This window comes from Malaclemys terrapin, chromosome 3 (assembly GCF_027887155.1).
Source record: "Malaclemys terrapin pileata isolate rMalTer1 chromosome 3, rMalTer1.hap1, whole genome shotgun sequence".
NCBI lineage: Eukaryota > Metazoa > Chordata > Testudines > Emydidae > Malaclemys > Malaclemys terrapin.
In genome coordinates this window covers 209,460,732-209,477,309 of record NC_071507.1, presented here as the reverse complement: position 1 = coordinate 209,477,309, position 16,578 = coordinate 209,460,732, and the positions used below count along the sequence as shown (strand labels likewise).

Here is a 16,578-nt window from a genome sequence, read left to right as displayed (position 1 = left end):
AAACAGAGTCCAGTCACTAAGCTGCTGGTGGTGGTCGATCCAAAAGCAGGCATGTAAGCAAGTGTCTGTGTAGATGTTCATAGCATAGAGGGGCTGCAATTGGTGGACACACCTAGCCAGCAAAGGGATTCCTGTAAGCAGGGAGGTTCAGATTTCAACTCTATAAGAGAACGATGGGGAAGCAGGGGTAAGGACCCAATCCTGCTGATGGGAAGAATGAGTTAACTCTAAAAAGGGAAATAAAATTTTGAGGTATGCACAATGATGGAAAGCTGAAAGTTACTGTCTGGATTGATACAAACTACTTGGCTGACAAGGGAGAAGGAAGATCTGCCCATAGCTATTAGCATATGACCAAGATACTTACAAATACTGACTACTCCAACTATGGTCACTCAATTAGGGTGAACTGCAAAGAATGGGGCAATCACCATAAAGCTGGTGGATATTCCAATACTTAGATTTACCAAGCCAGCATAAAACAGCTTCTTTATTACCTTACTGGTTACTCAGAAGGCCAAACAACACAATTTCCTTAAAGTGTTCCAGCCTTAGGCCTCCATCCAGGTACCCACGTTAAATATGACGACAATTTCTGTAAATCTGATTTCATCACATAAAATAAAAGGTTCTACCAATCCCAAAGGATCAGACACATTACCTCCCAGGTTAATGAATGTTTCAGATCCTACCCAAATACACGCTACAGCCAATTCTTATTAACTAAACTAAAATTTATTTAAAAAAAACAAAGAGAGAGTATGGTTAAAAGATCAATATACATACAAACAGAGTTCAATTCATTGAGGTTCAGATTCATAGCAGAGATGGTGAGCTTTGTAGTTGCAAAGAGTTCTTTCAGAAATAGCTCATGGGTTATAATTTAATGTCCAAATCTCATATTCAGGGCGTACTGGCATAACTGGGACCTCAGTCTTGCGACTCAAACTTCCCCTGATGAAGCCTAAGCAGATCTGAGATGACAGAATCAGGACCCAAGGATCTTTTCTACAATTTCATGTCTTTTGACAAGTTGAAGTTCCTCAGGGAACAAAAGGTAAATAGGATGACTTTGTAGGAGGTCCATCACTGGTACTTAGCTATACTAATTAACATAAGGCCATTTGCTTGTTCCTCCACCATTCACAGTACATTTCAAAGAGAAATGAATACCAAGATATCCTGTGTTTACAATTCATTTAAATGATAGGATGTTCTTTTGACCTCTGAATTATCCGAATACAGCATAGACAGGGACTGTTGATTACACTGTCGACCCTACTCATACATATGTAAATACACAAAAACATTATCTCCCCACATGTCTTTTGAGGGTTATTTATTTTGCAGGATGTTTAACTCTTTCTAGCCATGCGTCACATCTGCCCATAGCTATTAGCATAGAGGATACACCTGGCCAGCCAAGGGATTCGGTGAAACAAAAGGCATTGTATGACCAAGATACTTCCAAACACTGACTACTCACTTGAAACAAATTTGGTGTTACTGTTAAGGTTAAGCTTTCTGATGTATTTGATTTTGATGTCAACTCGTGTATGAAGATACAATGTGTATGACCTTGATGAAAAGCCTTTAAACATATTTGGAATGGTACCTGAAAAAACACACAGTTTCAAAGCCCCAAATGGTCATGCTGTATCTTTGAATGAAAACCCACTATATGCTAGAAAGCCTTATAATAGTGAAAAGTTACAGCTGATACTTGTAAGCAATTTTAGAACTTTTCACAGCAGGAAAGCCATTACAAACCTAATTTGCTGATGAAGAGGGAAACTGAGACCCACTACCACATTGCTGTCATGACTAAACGCCAAGGTAATTCCAGCTTGAGACCATTCACGTCTATATTAGAACAACATCAGATGATAAAAATGTTCAGAAAATGAAAGAAACTTTATATAAAGAGCCTGATTTAGTCACACATGATTTTGATAAACTGTTTCTGTTTTTATATAATAGAAGTTGTAGTAATACAAAACTAAGAATGGGAAATTCTTATGATGCATTCAGCAGTGTCTAGGGACACCACTTTCTGCATCAATTTTGCGGGGGGGGGGAGGGTATGACGCTGAATGGAATATGGGAGACATGATATTGTTGATACCAATATTATAAAATTGCAAGGAATCTTACTAGATATGCTATGTAAGATATCTGTGAAAAAAATGTTACAATTTTCCAAATATGATAATCTTATTTATATGTTTGTATCACCTTTGTATTGTGAGTTACAGATATGTATAGTATATTTGTATTTCCAAACTTGAGCTGTGTTTCTGGGTGAAACCACCAGACAGATTGGCATCAGCACTGCCTAGCCTGTTCGATGGCCCATCAAGGGTCATCAGCGGTACAATGAACCCATGGAAAGGAGCCAGAGGATACACCTTATGAGTCAGCAAGACATGTAGGGGCAGGCTGGTGGACAGAACTCTAAGGCTTTTCCATGCAATGTGCTGTGAAGCTTGTGTTTGGGACACAGGAAGTACAAGCCACATAGCAAAAGGAACATTAACAAGTCACCGGGACTGATGGCATTCACCCAAGAGTTCTGAAAGAACTCAAATGTGAAGTTGCGGAACTATTAACTATGGTTTGTAACCTGTCCTTTAAATCGGCTTCTGTACCCAATGACTGGAAGATAGCTAATGTAACGCCAATATTTAAAAAAGATTCTAGAGGTGATCCCGGCAATTACAGACCAGTAAGTCTAACGTACTGGGCAAATTAGTTGAAACAATAGTAAAGAATAAAATTGTCAGACACATAGAAGAACATAAATTGTTGGGCAAAAGTCAACATGGTTTCTGTAAAGGGAAATCATGTCTTACTAATCTATTAGAGTTCTTTGAAGGGGTCAACAAACATGTGGACAAGGGGGAATCCAGTGGACATAGCGTACTTAGATTTCCCGAAAGCCTTTGACAACGTCCCTCACCAAAGACTCTTATGTAAATTAAGTTGTCATGGGATAAGAAGGAAGGTCCTGTCATGGATTGAGAACTGGTTAAAAGACAGGAAACAAAGGGTAGGAATAAATGGTAAATTCTCAGAATGGAGAGGGGTAACAAGTGGTGTTCCCCAAGGGTCAGTCCTAGGACCAATCCTATTCAACTTATTCATAAATGATCTGGAGAAAGGGGTAAAAAGTGAGGTGGCAAATTAGTAAGATGAGGTCCTGAAACATAAACTCTTGTATCAAAGGCCCAGTCTGAGGCCTGAAGCCTGAACCAAAGTACTTCCAGGCATTGCTAAGCAAAAGTTGGGCTGTGAGCCAGAGGCAGGCCCCACTCACAGAAGTTGGCGAGAAGAGGGTTGCTAGAAGCAGGTGCATCCACACATAAGTGCTAATAAGAGGAACTTGTGCCAAGATGACATCAGAACACTCCACAGAGATAACAAGGAACAGGCAGGTGCATCTTAAAGACAGGGTCAAAAGGACAGCATGATGGATAGATCTGTTTGAAACAACATGATCAAAGGAGGAGACAGCACCCTAATGAGCCAAGGGGCTGTACTTCAATATGTCAGTAGGGATGAGTAATCTGTCCTATAACTGTATAAAAGTAGGTCCTGGAGTGCACATCTTTGTCTGGCCTAGGGGGCAGTGGAAAGTCCCGCCACTGACTGAGCCAGTCCATTGCCAGGGGGCACAAATTCGTAGTATGTCTTGTAGAGTCTACGGGAAACTATTACTGTGCTTCGTTTGACAATAAACCTGGCTCAGGTTCCTTCGTACCTTACTGGAGTCTGTGGTCTTTGGGGGTTCTCTTGGGGTTTGCTGTGTCAGCTATCTGCGCAGAGCTGGGGCAGCACACAGAGGGAACACGCATGCAGCCGACTGTTATCATCACTGAACAAGAGCAGAGCACCACACCGGTAGCTACTGACAACAGCAAAGTTTGCAGATGATACTAAACTGATCAAGATAGTTAAGACCAAAGAAGAGTGTGACGAACTTCAAAAAGATCTCACAAAACTAAGTGATTGGGCAACAAAATGGCAAATGAAATTTAATGTGGATTAAATGTAAAGTAATGAACATTGGAAGAAATAACCCCAACTATACATACAATATGATGGGGGCTAATTTAGCTACAACGAATCAGGAAAAAGATCTTGGAGTCATCATGGATAGTTCTCTGAAGACGTCCACACAGTGTGCAGCAGTGGTCAAAAAAGCAAACAAGATGTTAGGAATCATTAAAAAGAGGATAGAAAATAAGATGGAGAATATCTTATTGCCCTTATATAAATCCATGGTATGCCCACATCTTGAATATTGTGTACAGATGTGGTTTCCTCATCTCAAAAAAGATATACTGGCATTAGAAAAGGTTCAGAGAAGGGCAACTAAAATGATTAGGGGTTTGGAATGGGTCCCATATGAGGAGAGATTAAAGAGGCTAGAACTTTTCAGCTTGGAAAAGAGGAGACTAAGGGGGGATATGCTAGAGATATATAAAATCATGAGTGATGTAGAGAAAGTAAATAAGGAAAAGTTATTTACTTGTTCCCATAATACAAGAACAAGGGGCCACCAAATGAAATTAATGGGCAGCAGGTTTAAAACAAATAAAAGGAAGTTCTTCTTCACACAGCACACAGTCAACTTGTGGAACTTCTTGCCTGAGGAGGTTGTGAAGGCTAGGACTATAACAGCATTTAAAAGCGAACTGGATAAATTCATGGAGGTTAAGTCTGTAAATGGATATTAGCCAGGATGGGTAAGGAAGGGTGTCCCTAGCCTGTTTGTCAGAGGGTGGAGATGGATGGCAGGAGAGAGATCACTTGATCATTGCCTGTTGGGTTCACTCCCTCTGGGGCTCCTGGCATTGGCCACTGTCAGTAGACAGGATACTGGGCTAGATGGACCTTTGGTCTGATCCAGTACGGCCATTCTTATGTTCTTATGTTAATATAAAGGGCAGCTGCATCGTCTCCATTTTGTCTTCAATCCTGCTTCCTACCTCTGGAACTTCTCTACAAACTGAAGCATTGAACACAAGACTGAATGACCCATCCAAGCTGTGGATGTCTTCCAGAGGGACTTTCAAGCCAGCAACCCACCAATACTGCTAAGAACCCAACACATGGACTCTAAAGTCACTGTACGTATCTGAGTGCTTTAACCATTTAACAACTCTCTTTTTGTTTCTTTTATAATAAACCGTTAGTTTTCATTACTAAAGGACTGGCTGGCACCGTGGTATTTTGGGTAAGGTCCAACCTAATATTGACCTGGCAATGTGGCTGGCCCTTTGGGGTTCAGAAGAACATTTTGTATAGTGAGAAAAGTTTTTAAATAACTTCTCACTGTACTGGCCCTAGGTGCTGATTGGGAGTCAGAGAACTGGAATGCAATAAAGGGGGCTGGGATCAGAAGCACAGTTTGTGACTGGTTGGTGGTCATTCAATGTGTAGATATTGTAATGTTGTTTCATACATATGTATGAGGGGTCGATGTGCACCATGCTGTGCAACATTGCATCTGCCATGTGGTTTGTGTAGTCTATGCAATGCCACTGTACTATGTGCTATGTGTTATGTATCACAGTGTGTTCTTTCTTAAAACTATTACATGTATGGTAACTGAATATTTCCTTTAAATAAATGTTACTCTGTTTTCGAAGAATTACTGCTTGAACATCAATACTTTGAATGGAAGGCTGTATCCGTGTCCTCTCATGGGTTAACAGAACTAGACTTTTTTGGGGAGTCCTGTGAGGGTCAGAGACAAAGTCCCTGGTGAAACCCAGGCAATTTCTCTAAGGCGGGCCACCTCCTGCTATGCATTGAGACGGGCCAAATTGACAAATGGTTTACCGTTATAGGCAAGCCATTATTGGGGTGCCTTGGGTCCAAATTTTGGGGTAACAACAGAGAGGTATAAGATACATCCAGTTTCATATAACTAGAAATTCCAGAGCAGGCTAAATGGGATGACTCAAAATCAGGACAAGAGATTCTTCCATTGCATCCTCCTCTGATCCATTCAAATCTGCTTCACTACTGAGCCTTATTATTTACAAAAGTTCTAGCACCATAGTAATGGAAAAAAACAAACAAAAACAAAAAAAAACAGCTAACCTTCCCATCTGCAAACAATCCCATCTCAGTAGGAAAAGTCCTACAACAGGTTGGTGGTGATTGGTAAGTGAAAATGAGGTAGGATCAGAGTCTAAAATAGGGAAAGAATAAATAAAAAATTACTTAGACAAGTTAGATGTCTTCAGATCACCAGGGCCTGATGAAATGCATCCTAGAATACTCAAGAAACTGACTGGGGAGATATCTGAGCCATTAGCAATTATCTTTGAAAAGTCATGGAAGACGGGAGACATTCCAGAAGACTGGAAAAGAGCAAATCTAGTGCCCATCTATGAAAAGGGAAATAAGGACAACCCAGGAAATTACAGATCAGTCAGCTTAACTTCTGTACCTGGAAAGATAATAGAGCAGATAATTTGCAAACACCTAGAAGATAATGAGGGGATAAGTAACAGTCAGCATGGATTTGTCACGAACAAATTGTGTCAAACCAACCTGATAGCTTTCTTTGATAGGGTAACAAGCCTTGTGGAAAGGGGGGAGGCAGTAGATGTGGTATAATAATACATGGAGATATACCTATCTCATAGATCTGGAAGGGACCTTGAAAGGTCATTGAGTCCAGTTCCCTGCCTTCACTAGCAGGACCAAGTACTGATTTTGCCTGAGATCCCTAAATGGCCCCCTCAAGGACTGAACTCACAACCCTGGATTTAGCAGGCCAATGCTCAAACCACTGAGCTATCCCTCCCCCCAATGTTGCCTTTAGTAAAGCTTTTGATACTGTCTCGCATGACCTTCTCATAAACAAACGAGGGAAATACAACCTCGATGGAGCTACTATAAGGTGGGTGCATAAGGTTGGAAAATCGTTCCCAGAGAGTAGTTATCAGTGGTTCACAGTCATGCTGGAAGGGCATAACGAGTGGGGTCACGCAGGGATCGGTTCAATATCTTCATCAATGATTTAGATAATGGCATACAGAGTACACCTATAAAGTTTGCAGACAATACCAAGCTGGGAGGGGTTGCAAGTGCTTTGGAGGATAGGATTATAATTCAAAATTATCTGGAGAAACTGGAGAAATGGTCTGAAGTAAACAGGATGAAATTCAATAAGGACACATGCAAAGTACTCCACTTAGGAAGGAACAATCTGTTGCACACATACAAAATGGGAAATGACTGCCAAGGAAGGAGTACTGCGGAAAGGGACCTGGGGGTCATTGTGAATCACAAGCTGAAGGGAACTGGATAAATTCATGGAGGTTAAGTCCATTAACGGCTATTAGCCAGGATGGGTAAGGAATGCTGTTCCTAGCCTCTGTTTGTCAGAGGGTGGAGATGGATGGCAGGAGAGAGATCACTTGATCATTACCTGTTAGGTTCACTCCCTCTGGGGCACCTGGCATTGGCCACTGTCAGTAGACAGGATACTGGGCTAGATGGACCTTTGGTCTGACCCAGTATGGCCGTTCTTATGTAAGCTAAATATGTGTCAACAGTGTAACACTGTTGCAAAAAAAGCAAACATCATTCTGGGATGTAGTAGCAGGAGTGTTGTTAGCAAGACATGAGAAGTAATTCTTCTGCTCTACTCCGCGCTGATTAGGCCTCAACTGGAGTATTGTGTCCAGTTCTGGGTGCCACATTTCAGGAAAGATGTGGACAAATTGGAGAAAGTCCAGAGAAGACCAACACAAATTATTAAAAGTCTAGAAAACATGACCTATGAGGGAAGATTGAAAAAAATGGGTTTGTTTAGTCTGGAGAAGAGAAGACCGAGAGGGGACATGATAACAGTTTTCAAATACATAAAAGGTTGTTACAAGGAGGAGGAAGAAAAATTGTTCTTCTTAACCTCTGAGGATAAGACAAGAAACAACGGGCTTAAATTGCAGCAAGGGCGGTTTAGGTTGGATATTAGGAAAAACTTCCTGTCAGAGTGGTTAAGCACTGGAATAAATTGCCTAGGGAGGTTGTGGAATCTCCATCATTGAGGATTTTTAAGAGCAGGTTGGACAAACACCAGGGATGGTCTAGATAATACTTAGTCCTGCCTTGAGTGCAGGGGTCTGGACTAGATGATCTCTCGAGATCCCTTCCAGTTCTATGATTCTAAGAGGCTTTTCCAACAGTTGGAAACTGGGATTTAAACTCCAAATTATCTCACTGAGTTTGAGATCCATTAAAATTCCCCTTCCAGGTCTGTGACATTTTCATCTCAGGCCCTAAATTACTGTTTTGGGATCAAAGAAAACAAAGTGTGATCCCCAAGCAGAGGGCTGAGAACCCTGAATCATATGATACATTAAGTAGCAGAGGTGTAGAAGATAAATTATACATGGCTCTAACAAAGGAAATGTTGCTGGGCTAATTCAGAAGGTCGGACTCCCTCTAACTCACCACTTCTTCAGGTATCACAGAGGTTGAAAAAACACTTTTCCCCCTCATCCCTGATCGTCTTTGTTATATTTAAATATATTTAAAATGAGAAAAATGGAAAAAAAACCCAACTGCTTTTCAGCACAAACCAGTGTAATGTGAGAACAACTGGGAATGAGACAATTTGTCCCTAGTGGGGAACCTGGTGACTAACAATTGCTTTGAAGTGGGAGGAAAAATATAAACATGATGTTCTTAATTTGGTTAGACTAGGAGAAGTGATGGAGGTTGTGTCAGATGGTGAGGAAATTTGCTACATTACCCTGACTGCTGTACATGGGCTATTTTCTTTACTGAAAAAATAGTTGTGGTTTTACATCAGGATCACTAACTTAATCTAGCTAACTCCATGGAAAACCTAGTGGAGTCAAGGCGCAGGTAGATTTAACCTCCACGTACCTGGTAGAGGTCACTCCTGGTTCCCCCACCTGGGGCTGATGGACATTCATGTTGGAGGGACACACACTTCCATGACACAGGACAAAGGAGTTGATGAAAAATACTGTGGGATTCACCAGGGCCAGATTTCCAATTAGGCACAGTAGGAGTATGCCTAGGGGCACCAGCATTTTAGGGGTGCCTTACCTCTCTAAAACTGTGTGCAACATGAAGGTCAACTGCAGGCAGGGTGGGTGCTGAAGATGCTGAGCCTAGGAGTGCGTAAGGTGTAAATCCAGCCCTGGAATTCACTCTAAGAAAGGGTGAGCTGCAAAAGGGAAAAGCAGACAACTCAGCTGGGGGAGCTGAGATACCACGATGTCACAAATGCTGCCTTAAAACTCACTATGTGGGAATTAGCAAAAGGAAAACAAAAATCTTTCCTCAGCCATAGACAAGGATTTTAAGGTGTTTATCTCCCTTGCAGCTTTTCTGATGATAAAAAAGGGCTGAGTTCTGACAGAAGAATTTCCCACACTGTATGGATGCTCTGATGTGTAATAAGGTTCAAGCTCCGAGCAAAGGTTTTCCTGCACTCACAGCATCCATACGGTCACTCTTGAGTGTGGCTTCTCCGATGTCTACTAAGGTGTGAGTTCCGAGCGAAGGTTTTCCCGCACTCACAGCATTCATAGGGTTTCTCCCCTGTGTGGATCCTCCTGTGTGTAATAAGGTTTGAGCTCCAAGCAAAGGTTTTCCCACACTCACAGCATTCATAGGGTTTCTCCCCTGTGTGGATCCTCTGATGTTCAGTAAGGGTTGAGCACTGAGGGAAGGTTTTCCCACACTCACAGCATTCATAGGGTTTCTCCCCTGTGTGGATTCTCTGATGTCTTATAAGGTCTGCAGACAGAGTGAAGGTTTTCCCGCACTCACAGCATTCATATGGTTTCTCCCCTCTGTGGATCCTCTGATGTGTAACAAGGGTGGAGCGCCAAGCAAAGGTTTTCCCACACTCACAGCATTCATAGGGTTTCTCCCCTGTATGGATCCTCTGATGTTCAATAAGGGTTGAGGGCTTAGTAAAGGTTTTCTGGCACTCACAGCATTCATAGGGTTTCTCCCCTGTGTGGATTCTCTGATGTTTAATAAGGGTTGAGCTATTAGTGAAGGTTTTCCCACATTCACAGCAGGGTTTCTCCTGTGTGTGGATCCTCTGATGTCTAGTAAGGTTTGAGTTCCAAGCAAAGGTTTTCCCACACTCACAGCATACATAGGGTTTCTCCCCTGAGTGGCTCCTCTGATGTGTAATAAGGTTTGAGCTTTGGGCAAAGGTTTTCTCGCACTGACAGCATTTATAAGGTTTCTCCCCTGTGTGGATTCTTTGATGGTTAATAAAGACAGAGCTCCGAGTGAAGGTTTTCCCACACTCACAGCATTTGTATGGTTTCTCCCCTCTGTGGCTCCTCTGATGTTTAATAAAGTGTGAACTTTGAGTAAAGGTTTTCCCGCAGTCACAACATTCATAGGAGCTCTCTCCTGCATGGAGTCTCAGATGTCTAATAAGGCTTGAGCGCCTACTGAGCTTTTTCCCACACTCAACACATGTGTTATTTCTCTCTCCCATCACCATTTTCTGCTGGGCCGTGGTTTCCTTGAGGCCTTTGTGAGTTCCCTGATAATTAACAGATTTACCAACTTTCTGCCTTGGCTGGTTTCCCTGCCACTTCTCTGGCATGTACTGACTCTCACGGACTTTTCCCTGCTCACAGCTCCTGGACACACTCCCCTTGCATCTTTGCAATAACACCCCATGTGATTCCCCTTGCTCATCATCTTCCTGCTGAGGATTCTGCTCCATGGTCTCACTCACCATCCCATTACCTGCTGGGACAGAGAAAGAAAAACTATAGAAACAGGAATGGAAAAGGGGAGAACAAACCAAGAGAACAGCTGGAGAAGGGAAAAAAATTAGGGACTGAATTTCCCCAAACTCTTTCCCAAAGGGGCGAGAGGAGGTGATCAATTCTGCATCCAGATCTGATCCAAACACTTAGGGGGAAGAGAGCTACTGCCAGGAGTTAGGATGGGTAGGAAGCCATGAAAAGTATCTGCCCTAAGGATATGACACCTACTGGGGGCAATCTTGAGCTCAGAGAGCTCACAAGGTCTTTGTTGGTAATCCCAGCAGTTTCCTTCAGGCAATGACAGATTCTGAGTTGGTTTAATGATCCCTCACCTGTGCAGCTGCCTCTCAGGATCTCACTTTCCTCTGAGCCCTGGAGATCTGGAGCCCACAGCTCTTCCCCTCGTTCCAGCTGGGAGATGACATCAGGTTTGGAGACTAGAAATCCTGCTCAGGGGAAAGAAGACCAGTGAGATCAGGTGAATTTATGGGACATTTGTCACACACAAAAAAAGTTCTTTTAACTCCAGCCCATTTTAAAGCAGTAGAATCCTGGGGCCAGCTCTCCAGGTGCTCAAAGGTGCAGGACCCTCTTCTCATGAGGGATTTAACTGTGCCCATGTCTACTAGGAACACACACAGCCAGACACTGATGATCAAAGGGGCTCCTAAAACCCAGAGCAGGCAATTCTATGTCCCAGCAAGTGAAGACTCCGGCCAGAGGGGAAGTCCACCTGGAACTGCTTCTTACTGACAGAGAGAGGGCCAGAGACACTGCAGGAGAGGGAAAGGCATGAGGCCTGACAGCTGAAGGGGGACACTCAGAGACAAGGAACGGCACAGAAAGGCAGCTAGCCCTGATAATCACTATGACCCCCACAATCCTTCCTCTAACTGCTCTCATCCTTCCCCACCTCCTGGGACCTGAGGAGCAACCACTCCTTGTGTTCTCTCCTTTCCTCCCATTGCCCACAGCCCTCCTCACTACCATCCTCCCAAATTCTCTGATATAGTACCTAGCTATAAAAAGGGAATAAGGACAGCCCAGGGAATTATAGACCAGTCAGTTTAATTTTGGTAACTGGAAAGAAAATGGACCAAATAATTAAACAATCAGTTTTTAAGCATCTTGAAGAAAATAAGGTGAGAAGTAACTGTCAACATGGATTTGTCAAGAAGAAATCACATCAAACCAACCTAATATCCTTCTTTGACACAGTAACAAGTAGAGCCCTGCGTAGATACAAAAAGGTGTATCCGCATCTGATCCTGCGGATCGGATATCCACAAATACCCGCGGATTTGCAGGGCTCTAGAAACAAGTCTTTTGGATGTGGGGGAATAGTAGATAGTAGATGTGATATAACTTGACTTCTGATACTGTCTCACATGACCTTCTCTTAAGCAAACTAGGGAAATATAGACTAGACGAACCTACAATAAGAAGGGTGCACAACTGGTTGGAAAACCATAGTCAGAGAGTAGATGTCAATGGTTCACAGCCAAGGTGGAAGGGCATATTGAGTGGGGTCCCTCAGATCTCTCCTGGGTCCAGTTCTATTCAGCTGTTTTAATCCAGCCCTTGAGCTCCTGCTTCGGCGCTCCCGCCGGGAAGCTGGGTCGGGGGCCGCTCCACACAACTCCCAGAAGCAGCAGCATGGCCCCCTCCAGCGCTCTAGCCAGGGAGCAGGGTCTGTGATGGGTTGTGTCACAGAAACTCCCTCAAGACTGTCAGTAGATGTGCTGGGAAACCACTGAGAGCAAACTCCCTGCCAGAGAAGGCTTCCCTCCACCCCCATCTTGCTGAGTTAGACACTCCAGTCAGCTACAGCACAGACCAAGAGGTTGGGCCACGCCCCCCTGCAGTGCACAGAAACTAAGATTCACTTAGCCCAGGGGTTTCTCAGTTAACAGGGAGTTTCCCAGCACCCAGTATTCAGTCTTTCTGAGAGCCTAAACCCCAAATGAATCCATTTTTCTCTGTATAAAGCTTATACAGGGTAAACTCATAAATTGTCCGCTCTCTATAACACTGATAGAGAGATATGCACAGCTATTTGCCCCGCCCCCCCAGGTATTAATTACTTACTCTGGGTTAACTAATAAGCAAAAGTGATTTTATTAAGTATACAGAGTAGGATTTAAGTGGTTCCAAGTAATAACAGACAGAACAAAGTAAGTTACCAAGCAAAATAAAACAAAACATGCAAATCTAAGCCTAATACCGTAGAAAACTGAATACAGGTAAATCTCACCCTCAGAGATGTCCCAATAAACTTCTCTCACAGACTAGTTTCCTTCCTAGTCTGGGCCCAATCCTTTTCAGACCAACATTGTAGTTTATGGCAAGAAGTCATTCTTTCACACTACTCAGCACTGATAAGGCCTCAACTGGAATATTGCATCATGTTCTGGGCACCAAACTCTGGGAAAGATGTGGACATATTGGAGAATGTCCAGAGAAGAGCAAATTTATTAATTATTATTATTATTAAAGGTCCAGAAAACATGACCACCGAGGAAAGATAGAGAAAATTTGTTTCTCAATCAGATTTGTTTAGTCTGGAGAAGAGAAAACTGAGGGGGGACATAAGTCAGCAAGTACATAAAAGGTTGTTAGACAGAGGAGGGTGCTAAATTGTTATCTTTATCCACTCAGAAAAGCACAAGAAGTAATGGGCTTGAATTGCAGCAAAAGAGATTTAGGTTAGACATTAGTAAAAAGTTTCAAACTGTCAGGGTAGTTAAGCACTGGAACAAATTACCTAGGATGGTTGTGGAATCTCCATCACTGGAGGTTTTTAAGAACAGGTTGGAAAAACACCACTAGGAGGTGATCTAGATAATATTTAGTACTTACTTAGGGCTGTGAAATGGTTTTATAGGGTCTTAGATGACTCTAGCCTTTATACAGGCTCTCCTGGCTCTGCCCCCTTTAGTGTATGTCTATACTACACCAGTGATGCTCATGCTAGCACATTAACAATAGCTGTGTAGATATTGCAACACAGGCCTGAGCTCAGGCTCCCAAGCCCACCCCGGCTTGCGAGACCGAGCTCCAGCCCAATCTGCAACATCTACACAGTTATATATAGACCTCCAGCACAAGTCTGGGGACCCAGGCTAGGAGGATCTCTTCCAAAGGCAATGTAGACATACCCATATTGTGCTATTTCCTAGGCTTTGCTTTTTGCAAGCGTGATCCCCACGCTCCACAACTCTTGAGACAGGACGTTCTGGAGGTAACACCCCTTTGTGTCATGATGGCACTTCAGTGAGTCCCAATGATTTCAGACTCCTCATAAACACCATCTCTTTTGGGGTGCTGCAGCCAGTAGGTATTTGCAGCAACACAATAGAGCCTTTTCAGAACAAAACCGCACTGCTTAGGCAACTGGAACACAGGATTTACAGATCCCTTGGTCACTCTGGGAATGCAAAACTGAACTCTACATTCATTTTGGCAGAGTAATCTGCCTGTCTTTTCCAAAACCTTCTCAATTTCATCTCTCTCTCTCTCTGTCTCCTAGTCTCAGTCCTTTTGCCCTGGATAGTAGCTCATTTCAGTGCTGAGTGTTGTAGGTAGCGTCAATAAAAGTGCACAAGGGTGTGTTCTTGCCACGAGGGTTGTCAGCTGTTTGGTGACATACATGCTAGTGGTCTCCAGGCCTCAGTGAGGGGTAAGTGAAGGCAGTGACTCAGAAGGAATCCTCACTGCAAAGGTAAAGGGGTGGTGACATTATGGAAGTCAGAGATGGACTGTGTGCAGTAGGCTCAGTGTTTGAGTGCAGGCCAGGGATAGGTAGCTTCTGTTCCCAAAGTGTTCTGTAGTGGGGAGAGTAGAGTGCTAGTCTATGTGTCATTGGCCTGTTGGGGCGTTGCTGAAACAGGGCAGAGTTGAGGATGCATTGTGGGGTGTTGTGAACCTTAACTCTTCATTTCCCCTTCTAATAACCGAGGGGACAGGAATCCTTACCCAACAAGATCACATTCTCATAGTTCTCCTGCATGATGTCTCTGTAGAGGGCTCTCTGAGCGGGGTCCAGCAGAGCCCATTCTTCCTTGGTGAAATACACAGCCACCTCCTCGAAGGTCACCGGCCCCTGAAAGAAGAAGAGCCCCCCACTCAGTACCTGCTGTCCACTGACAACCCCATTGTTCACAGAGGAGGAGGGCCAATCACATGGAAGGTCTTGGAGGCAGGCAGGCAGCAGAGTCCCCCATCAGAGCAGCCAGGAAGCATCAAGGTGAGAGGAAAAAGAGAGAGAGCCCCTCACCTATTCTAGCAGTAGAGATGGAAGGGGTCTTCACATTCATCACTCACCTACTAGCCAGAGGCTGTTTCAGGAGATGGAGCCCCCAGCACGGCCCAGAGACAACTCCCGGGTGTCAATCCCAACACCCTCCCCATTGCCAGCAGCTGGATGGGAGGGGATGGGGAGTCTTCTCTAGGCTTCACTGGTGGGTGCCCCTTCATATCTTATAGCATCCTCTAGCTAGTAGGTTCAGGCTCCAGCACTTGGGAGTTTCCCCAGCCCAGTCCAGGGGGGCTGTTTCCTGTTCCACAAGTTAGGGAACTTCCACAAACCCCCTGGGTTACTAGGATCCAGGCCCTACAGTAAACAAATCCCAGCAGGTTTGTCACACCCTGTCCCCCTCCCCTTCTCCACACTCTGTATTTCCTGCCCCCTTGTCCCTCCAGCCCATCACCCCTTCCAGAAGTGCCCACCTCCTATGTATTTACTGCCCTTCTCCCGCCAACAGAAACCCACCAGCAACTACCTGATAATCCCTACCTGCACTGGCTCCACGGCAGCCATTTCCTTTCCCTGTCCTCCAGAAGGATGGAACGTTACACTGCAGCCTGTCAGGGCAATTGGGGACATGTCAGAACAGTAACATCACATCACAATTCCCACCAGCTCTTTCCCCGCAGACTGATGTTCTAGATTCTGTCACGCAAATAACACAACACAATACAATTCAAAACACAATTAGTAATGGGAGGGGGGACTTTAACTACCCAGACACCTGTTAGAAAAGGAATTCAACCAAACACAAAGTGTCCAATGAGTTCTTGGAATATGTTGGGGACACCTGTTTGCTTCAGAAGATGGAAGCAGTAACCAGGGGGACAGGCATTTTAGGGTTGATTCTGACTAACAGGCAGGAGTTAGCTAGGAAACTGAAGGTAGAAAGCAATATGGGCGAAAGTGTTCATGAAATGATGATTTCATGATTCTAAGAGAAGGAAGGCGTTCGAGTAGGAAAATAAGGACAATGGATTAAATTCAAAATGATCTGGACAAACTGGAGAAATGGTCTGAAGTAAATAGGATGAAATTCAATAAGGACAAATGCAAAGTCCTCCACTTAGGAAGGAACAATCTGTTGCACACATACAAAATGGGAAATGACTGCCTAGGACGGAGTACTGCGGAAAGGGATCTGGGGGTCAGAGTGTTTATATTGTTCCAGCAGATTTTTCTTAAACAAATAGGTTCACTGTGGCTTTTCCAAATTACTGCAATTAATATAGATCCATTATTTCTTTTCCACAATTTTTCAAGTCTTCTCCGCAACTCAGCTGCAATTATTTGAAGATCATCCTGCAATTCAGGTAGGGTCTTAATTAATATTAACCAAGAGGAGGAAGAAACAGAAACCACAATAGGGAAATAACAGGTTAAAAAAATATTTAGATAAATTAGATGTATTAAAGTCAGCGAGACCTGATGAAATTCATCTTAGGGTACTCAAGGTATTAGCTGAAGCAA

At 43.6% G+C, this 16,578-nt stretch overlaps 1 protein-coding gene across 1 annotated transcript; it reads right to left on the bottom strand.

Moving 5' to 3' along the window:
* Window positions 1-5,695: 5,695 nt before the first annotated feature.
* LOC128834769 (zinc finger protein 436-like) lies at window positions 5,696-16,578 on the bottom strand. Its single transcript, XM_054023846.1, has 4 exons — window positions 15,598-16,578; window positions 14,778-14,904; window positions 11,135-11,248; window positions 5,696-10,782 (listed from the first exon to the last, which is right to left on the bottom strand). The coding sequence occupies exons 1-4, from the start codon at window positions 15,685-15,687 to the stop codon at window positions 9,509-9,511; spliced, it is 1,605 nt and encodes a 534-aa protein (XP_053879821.1). The 5' UTR covers window positions 15,688-16,578; the 3' UTR covers window positions 5,696-9,508.

Bases quoted from the DNA above. Each gene is read 5' to 3' on its own strand.
- LOC128834769 (XM_054023846.1), bottom strand. From the start codon at position 15,687: ATGTCCCCAATTGCCCTGACAGGCTGCAGTGTAACGTTCCATCCTTCT. The intron at 11,249-14,777 runs GTAAGGATTCCT...TCCCCTGAGCAG, and splicing joins TGAGAATGTGATCTTGTTGG to GATTTCTAGTCTCCAAACCT. The intron at 10,783-11,134 runs GTGAGGGATCAT...TCTCTGTCCCAG, and splicing joins CCTGAGAGGCAGCTGCACAG to CAGGTAATGGGATGGTGAGT.